General features: G+C 54.4%; 1 protein-coding gene across 1 annotated transcript; it reads left to right on the forward strand.

Moving 5' to 3' along the window:
* The first annotated feature begins 2,800 nt into the window (after positions 1-2,800).
* On the forward strand, positions 2,801-6,082 carry LOC148091120 (natural cytotoxicity triggering receptor 1-like). Its single transcript, XM_087826940.1, has 7 exons — positions 2,801-2,834; positions 2,910-2,945; positions 3,197-3,481; positions 4,312-4,590; positions 4,833-4,883; positions 5,733-5,777; positions 5,889-6,082. Exons 1-7 carry the CDS (start codon positions 2,801-2,803, stop codon positions 6,080-6,082), a joined length of 924 nt encoding a protein of 307 aa, XP_087683066.1.
* Positions 6,083-8,634: the final 2,552 nt, after the last annotated feature.

Here is an 8,634-nt window from a genome sequence, read left to right on the forward strand (position 1 = left end):
AGCCTTTAAAACTCCATCATGAGCCCCATTTCACAGCGCTCGCCCGCATCGCTCTGCTCAGAGGGGGAAGCAAGAATTGCCGCCGTGGCTCAGTGGTTAGAGCACCGGCCAGAACGCCCATCAAGGGCACGTACCTGGGCTGTGGGTTCGAGATCCCTGGTCCCGGTCAGGGTGCAGGTGGGAGGCAACCAAGCGATGTTTCTCTCTCTCTCTCTCTCTCTCCCCGCTTCCCTCCCTCCCTCCCACTCTCTCTAAAAATCAATGGGAAAAATATCCTTGGGTGAGAATTATCCAAAAAAAAGAAATTAAAAAGATGAGAAATTAAGATATTTTATGGAGGCGGAAGATGTCTTACAAGCTCAGAGACATCTCTCACCTGCGGGTGAGCCTGACCCATCATCTCCTTCAAAGCAGTCGCACCTGCCTCCCTCCCTCCCCCAGGCTTTAGCATCTGAACGTTTCCACAGACCAAGTGTGATTAAAAAAGAAAAAAAAGCTCATAGGCAGCTTTCTCACATGCATGGGCTGTGTCTTCTCTCTCTGTGGTCAACATGGAAACTCTGACGGGTGGCCCCGGGTTCTCACCCACTGTTTCCTGCGCACCCACCAAGGCTAAGGCCTCCAAACCTTGCAAAACAGGAAGTTAGCTTGAAGCACTCAGCTGGACTCTCGGCGTGTCCTGCGTTGGAGACCCCGGCACTGCTGCCAGGCAGCAGCAGTCCAGCAGGGGACCCTGCACCCAGGGAGAGCAGAGCTGCCGATTTTAGGTCAGCATCTGCCTAGGAGTTTGATGTCCAAGCTGCCATTTCGATCAGGAATGAACCTCTCTTTAGCTTTTGTTTCCCTACCGGCCCCCCACCACCACCAAGGTAGCTTCTGAGCAAGATGTTATATACACATGAAGATGACACCTTCCCTCCAAATGTTATAAGAACATTCCAGGCCCTAGCCAGTTTTCCCAGCGGTTAGAGCTTCAGCTCATGGACTGAAGGGTCCCAGGTTCGATTCCAGCCAAGGGCACATACTGGGTTGCAGGCTTGATCCCCAGCCCTGCAATCAATCGATGTCTCTCTCTCACATCAGTGTCCCCCCTCTTTCACTCTCTCTGAAAACCAATGGAAAAATATCCTCGAGTGAAGATTCAAAAAATAATAAAGAACATTGTGGTGGAGAACTATCTAGACAGGTAGAAAGGATGGATACTGGCCGGTTAGAGAAGGAAGATTCTGAAATTTGGAGCCGAAGATTGAAGGCGACAAAAAATAATGGAATGGGAATCCTGTCATTTGCAAGAACATGGATGAGTCCGGACGACACTATGCTAAGTGAAATGCGCCAGACACACCAGGACTGATACTACTTATATAAGGATGGAATTGTTCTGTATTTTTTAAACTTTTTTTCAACCACAGTTTTCAGTCAATACTATTTTGTATTAGTTTCAGGTGTACCGCCTGGTGGTTAGACAATCATGTACTTTACAAAGGGATCCTCTGATATTTCTAGTCTCCACCTGGCACCATCCATAGTTATTACAATATTATTAACTAGATTCCCTGTGCTGTACTTTGCGTCCCAGTGACTATTTTGTAACTGCCAACCTGAAACTGTTCTATATTTTGATTGAGATACTGGTCACATGACTGTGCATTTATCAAAACTCACAGAACTAAACATCAAACAAGTGGATTTTCTTGTCCATAAATAAGAATGTGAATAGAAAATACTCATCAACATTAAGAAATAGGAACAAAAGCTAATCGATTGGGGAAGATTTTCTCATAAAATATGAGGCAGAATATAAATTGGCATAGCATTTCATTTTCAAAACTTGTTTAGACCCTTGGGGGTAAAAGAGCAATGAATTATTTTGAGTTTTAAAATAGATTAAAATATTTTATCTTAAATAACTTTAATGCAAATTTAAATTTAATACTAATTTTTTATTTTATTGTATTTTAATATTTAAAACTCAGACTAAACTTAATATTTAAGTAACGGACTAAACAAAGGTGTTTATGTAAGAAATAGAACATTTTTTGCTTACAAAATTGCACTTCACTGAAACATTATAACAAATCTTACAAAATTGCACTTGATTGAAACATTGTAACAAATCTTCTTACAAAATTGCACTTGATTGAAACATTGTAACAAATCTTTGAAGAAGATGGTGTTATCATTGTATTCTGATTGAACCATTAACTTATCCAGGCATATACATGCTGTACTCAGGGCCCCACAGTTAAACACACATTTTTTTTCGAATGATTCTATCCCTGGCTGAGTAGTTCAATCAGTTAGAGCATTAACCTGATATGCCAAGGTTGCCAGTTCAGCCCCTGGTCAGAGCACCAACAAGAGTCAACCAATGGGTGGGCAGAATAACAAGTCTGCGTTTCTCTCTCCCTCTCTCTCTAAAAATCAATTAAAAAGTGATTCTAAGGTTTTTGCTTGAACACTGCCCGATGCCTTCCCTGACATAATGTCCACATTTCAAAACATAGAAATTGACCCAGAAATGAGTTGGCGGGGGGGGGGGGGGGGTGGCAGACAATTGTCAGAGGATCTGGTTAGGCCTCAGATATGATCAGAGGTGGCGTGAGAACCATGTCCTCTCCTTACACCACATAGTCAGAGGCAGAGGAAGAGCTCTGAGCCTTCTAATAAATCAGTTGGCGTGAAAGGCCCTGGCTATTGGTGCTGGGCCTTCCGCATCACATCCTGTGCATCCGCCTCGCCCGCTGGGCCCAGTCTCCACCAAGCTGCCCTGCGTCTGCCTGGCCTGGCCGGCTCTGCTATGCCTTCCACACTCACCGCCCTGCTCTGCCTCGGTGAGTTCCTGCGGGGACAGGGACGGAACCCAGGGTCCGGGTGGGGCCGCCCGTCTCACTGTTCCTGTCTTCCAGGACTGTATCTGAGCCGGAGGATCAGCACTCAGAAGCGTGAGTCCTCCCTTCAAAGGCCCACAGTCACTCTTCCAGGCTCAGCCTGGGCATAATGCCCACAGTTCCAAATGTAGAAGTTGACCCAGAAATGAGTTTCCGGTAGGGCCGACCATTGAGCCCACCTGAGAGCAACTGGACAGGAGGCGGGGGGGAGGCTTGCTGGGGGGGGAGGCTTGAGACTGGCCGCTGGGTGGAGATGAGGGTGGGGAGGGGCTTTGTCTAGAACTCAGCCTCTGATTCCCTTCCAGAGACCTTCTCCAAGCCCATCATCTGGGCCGAGCCCAATTTCATGATTCCCAATGGGAAGCTGGTGGCCATCTGGTGCAAGGGGACTTACAGGGCCACTGAGTACCGACTGCATTTTGAGAGACAGCTTTTAGCCTCGGGGAGACCGAAACTCCCTGGACTGATGAACAAAGTCAATTTCTCCATCCAGCCCATGTCTTCATCCACCGCAGGCCAGTATACATGCTTCTATCGCATTGGGGAGCTCTGGTCAGAGCCCAGCGACCCTCTGGATCTGGTGGTAACAGGTAACTGTCCCATTGTCTAGCCATAGAGGCAGCTCCTCAGCCTGAATCCTGGAGAGCATCGCTATTTATTCATCTCTCTTTTCTTTTAACCCCCACCACAGTGTCTCTCTCACATTGATATTTCTCTCTCTCTCTCTCCCTTCCACTCGGTAAAAATCAATAGGAAAAATACCCTTGGCTGAGGATTTCTTTTAAAAAGTCAGATTCATAGAGACAGAAAGGAGAATGGTGGGTGGCAGGGGCTAAGGGGAGGGGAAATAGGAAGTTATTGGTTACGGGGACAGAGTTCTAGTTTTGCAGGATGGAAAGAGTCCTGTGGATAGAAGGTGGTGGTGGTCGCCCGGTATTATGGATGTACTTAGTACCACTGAACTGTACACTTAAAAATGGTTAAGGTGGTAAATTTTATGTTATATATTTCATAGCAACTAAAAATAATAATGATTTTTTTTTTTTTTTACAACATAGATGGCTGCCCCCAACCCCTGAGTCCCTGAGGCAGTGAGTCCGGGGCAGAGCCTGAGAATTTTCATTTCTAACAAACTTCCAGGCGATGCTGATGATGTTACTGGTCCCAAGGACCAAACCCCGAGAACCGCTGGTGCAGGGCAATCCCGAGAGAGAGATTTACGCTAACACCCCTGAGAGCTACGGGAGTGTCTCAGTCCTGGAGGGAGAGGTCGTGGGGCTGCCTCCAAGACCGAGACAAATCAGGACCTAGAAGAGCCGGCGCTCTGAGGAGGGGGTCCCCGTCTCAAGCACAAGGCGGGGGGTGGGTACAGGAGGCCGGATAAGAATGGTCTTTACCCACCAGCCACCTTGCCTCGCAGGAATGTATGACACGCCCACCCTCTCGGTGCACCCCGGGCCCGAGGTGATCCCGGGAGCGAACGTGACCTTTTATTGCCACCTGGAGACTGCAACGAACACGTTCTTTCTGCTCAGGGAGGGGCGGTCCAGCCGCCCGCAGCGCAGATACGGCAGCAGGCAGGCCGAGTTCCCGATGGGCCCGGTGACCACGGCCCACAGGGGGACCTACAGGTGTTTCGGTTCTTATAACGACCACATATGGTCTCTCCCCAGCGAGCCTGTGACGCTCCTGGTCACGGGTGAGGAGCCCCCAATGTTTCCCCCATGTCCTCTCTGGAACCCTGCGTGACCCCCAAGTGATGAGGGACACGTGGGGAGATGGAGAGAGGGCGGGTGCCTCCCGCCAGTGCCCCTGCCACCCCCATGTCCCAGAGGCCCGGTGATGGCGCATGAGGGAAAATAGGGCAGGGGGGCGTGGAGAACAGGGGGGAGGCCAGGGGAGACCCGGCGCCCTGACTTTCTTCCTTGACTCCACGGTCAGGAGACGCTGAGGACACCAGCCTTGCGCCCACGGGACAGCCCTCCTCTCCGGGTGAGTCACTAGCGCCCCTAAGCCTGGGGAGGGAACCGCCGCCTGCAGCCCCATCGGTCCACCAGACAGGTGCCCTTGCTCTTGGGACACTTGTATCTCAGCAGGAGACGGACCATGGGTCAGAGTCGGGACACGTAACCCAACTAGATGGCCCGCGGGGAGGAAGGGGTGGCAAGGAAAAAAGGCGAAGCAGGACAGTCGGCGTTAAGGGGGTTGGGGGCAGGGGGCATTAGACAGAGCTGGCCCCGCCGGTGTGGCTCGGTGGCTAGAGTGTCGCCCGCAGAACGAAGGGTCTCGGGTTCAATTCCCAGGCAAGGGCACGCACCTGGGTTGCGGGTTCGGTCCCTGGCCCGGGTCAGGGCGCGTGGGGGAGGCAGCCAGTCATGTGTCTCTGTCACATCGATGTTTCTCTCTCCCCACCCTCCCTTCCACTCTCTCTGAAAATCAATGGCAAAAATATCCTCGAGTGGGGATTCAAAACACACACCCACAAAAAAGGAGACCAGCGGGCCTAGAAATCCTGTCAAACGGGCCGGGAGGGGCTGGGCAGCTCACTGAGGACCCTGAGGGGAGCGCGAGCCGGGTTTCACCACGCGGAGGAATGACGCTGGCTGAGCGAGGGGACCCGGGGCGCAGAGAGGAGACGCACACTTGCCAGTCCCAGGGCTGAGTCCTCCCTCGCGCCCCCTGCCTCTCGACTCTCCTCTACCTGCCCGATGGCGCCCCTGGGACCTGGAGGGTGGGACGGGCCCTCGAAAAGCCATAGACTGTCCCGGGGTGCGTCCAGGGGAAGGACCAGGCCAACCTCAGCTCCTGTCCTCAATTATGCGCTTTTCTTGTCACCCGCAGACTCTTGGGAGCCCCACCTGTTAAACACAAAGGGATTCCAGGCAGGTGAGCCAGCGGCTGGGCGCAGGCTCCGAAGGACGGAGCTGGGGGAGCGAGGGGGCGGTGACAGGGACGCGTTCCCCCTGTGATGTCCCACCCACGGTCTCGCAGCCCCAGGCCCCGCCTTCTGGGATCCCACCACCGAGAATCTCCTTCGGATCAGCCTGGCTGTCCTCACGCTGGGGGCCCTCCTGTGCCTCCTGACCCAAGAGTGGCTTTCTGGGACTAAAACCCCTGACGAGGGAACCAGCAGGGCTTCGGGTCGGGAACGCAGGGTGAGGTTCAGGACGCAGAGGGGCCTGGACGAATGACCGAGACGCCAGGCGGCCGCAGGCAGAGCTGAAGGCTGGTCCCGGCCTTGGGCTGTGTGTTTGAAGGAAACCAAGAGACAGCCGCATGGAGTTCGACCAGCTGTCCCCGAGGAGCCCGGGGGGGCTGCGGAGATGCTAAAGGTCTTCCGCAGGCGGGTCCCACTGTCTCCTCTAGGCTCTAAGTAGGTGGTTGTTGTTGAATTTATTGGGGTGACGTCGGTTAATAAAACTGTATAGGTTTCAGGTGTCTGATTCTCGCCCACATCACCTGTACGCCGTGGTGTGCGCACCACCCCGCCAGGTCTCCCTCCACCACCACTGTCCCCCCTTCCCTCTGGCCGTCACCACGCCCGCCTGTGTCTATAAGTTTTCGGTGTTTGGTTTGTTTTGCTTCCTCCCGGCACCTTCTTGGCTCGGCCCCAGAACCTCCCTCCGCCCGCCGCCGGGCGCCTCCGCATCTGTGGGCCTGCGGGATGCTGCTCGGCTGTAGAGAGGAAAACCTGCCCGACCAGGCGGCGCATTTGGTTGGAGCGTCGCCTTGGACACCAGAGAGGTTCCGGGTTCGATGCCCCGTCGGGGCGGGTGTGGGAGGCGGCTGACTGGTGTTTCTCACACCTCTCTCTCCCTAAAATCAATAAAGACACGCCCTCGGGGAGGGAGGGGGGGCATCTCCAGTGAGCCGAGAGGAGGCTGCCCCGTTGTTCTTGGCGAAAGTCGATTAACTACTCAGGGAGGTGACCGCCCTCGACATAGTTCAGGCACCGAAGCCAGGCCTCCTTTCACTGTTTAGAAATGACGGCTGAGCACGCGGCCGAGTCACCAACTAAAGTTTGTAAATTGGGCAACTGCGTGGATGGAAGGGGCATTTTCCCTGTAATTGCCCCCCATGGGTGCTGACACTGTGGATGAACCATGGGAGGTGTGGTGAAAAGATATTTGGGGGCAGAGTCGGAGCCGCAAATTAGTCTCCCCAAACGGAAACATTTTTTCCATGGAAACATGCCCCGTGGACACGGGCAATGATTTGGTAAAGGCCATGGGAAGGGTGGGCCGGAGAGGGCGGAGGGGGGCAGGGGTGGGGGAGGGGGGCTCCTGCAACAATGTCAACACTAAAAGTTTTGTAATTAAAAAATATAAATAAAAATACAATTGACATGTAACATTGTGTACATTTAAGGCGTGCAATTTGATACGTTTATGTGTTGCAATGTGATTGCCATTGTAGCATAGCTAACACCTCTGGGGCGTCACGTAATTCTTTTTTGTGGTGAGGATAATTGAGATTTAGCCCCTTAACAATAACACAACGTTGTCTGTCATCACCGTCCTGTGCGTTAGATCTCCGGGACTGACCTTTCTACTCGCTGCAAGTTTTCACCCTCGAACATCTCCCCGTTTCCCCCAGCCCAGCCCCTGGTCACCACCATCTGCTGTGTTTCTACAAGTTCAGCTTTTTTAGATTCCACACATACTTTTTCAACTTTATTTTTATTCTTGATACTATTACGGTTTCCCCTCTTTCCCAGCCCTTCCCTCCGGCCATCCCCACTCTGCCGTCTGTGCCCGTGGGCTGTGCATCTGTGCCCATGGGCTGTGCATCTGTGCCCGTGGACTGTGCATCTGTGCCCGTGGGCTGTGCATCCGTGCCCGTGGACTGTGCATCCGTGCCCGCGGGCTGTGCATCTGTGCCCGTGGACTGTGCATCCGTGCCCGCGGGCTGTGCATCCGTGCCCGCGGGCTGTGCATCCGTGCCCGTGGACTGTGCATCCGTGCCCGCGGGCTGTGCATCCGTGCCCGTGGGCTGTGCATCCGTGCCCGTGGACTGTGCATCCGTGCCCGCGGGCTGTGCATCCGTGTCCGCGGGCTGTGCATCCGTGCCCGCGGGCTGTGCATCCGTGCCTCTGGGCTGTGCATCCGTGCCCGTGGGCTGTGCATCTGTGCCCGCGGGCTGTGCATCCGTGCCTCTGGGCTGTGCATCCGTGCCCGTGGGCTGTGCATCCGTGCCCGTGGGCTGTGCATCCGTGACCGTGGGCTGTGCATCCGTGTCCGTGGGCTGTGCATCCGCGCCCGTGGGCTGTGCATCTGTGCCCGCGGGCTGTGCATCAGTGCCTCTGGGCTGTGCATCTGTGCCCGTGGGCTGTGCATCCGTGCCCGCGGGCTGTGCATCCGTGCCTCTGGGCTGTGCATCCGTGCCCGTGGGCTGTGCATCTGTGCCCGCGGGCTGTGCATCCGTGCCTCTGGGCTGTGCATCCGTGCCCGTGGGCTGTGCATCCGTGCCCGTGGGCTGTGCATCCGTGACCGTGGGCTGTGCATCCGTGTCCGTGGGCTGTGCATCCGCGCCCGTGGGCTGTGCATCTGTGCCCGCGGGCTGTGCATCAGTGCCTCTGGGCTGTGCATCTGTGCCCGTGGGCTGTGCATCCGTGCCCGCGGGCTGTGCATCTGTGCCCGTGGGCTGTGCATCTGTGCTCTCCGGCTCCTTCCTTCCCTCCTCTCGTCTCACAAGTGACTATCATGCAGCGTTTCCCTTTCTCTGTCTGCCTTATGCGACTTAG

Source organism: Miniopterus natalensis, chromosome 18 (assembly GCF_054644295.1).
Source record: "Miniopterus natalensis isolate mMinNat1 chromosome 18, mMinNat1.hap1, whole genome shotgun sequence".
NCBI classification, from domain to species: Eukaryota; Metazoa; Chordata; class Mammalia; order Chiroptera; family Miniopteridae; genus Miniopterus; species Miniopterus natalensis.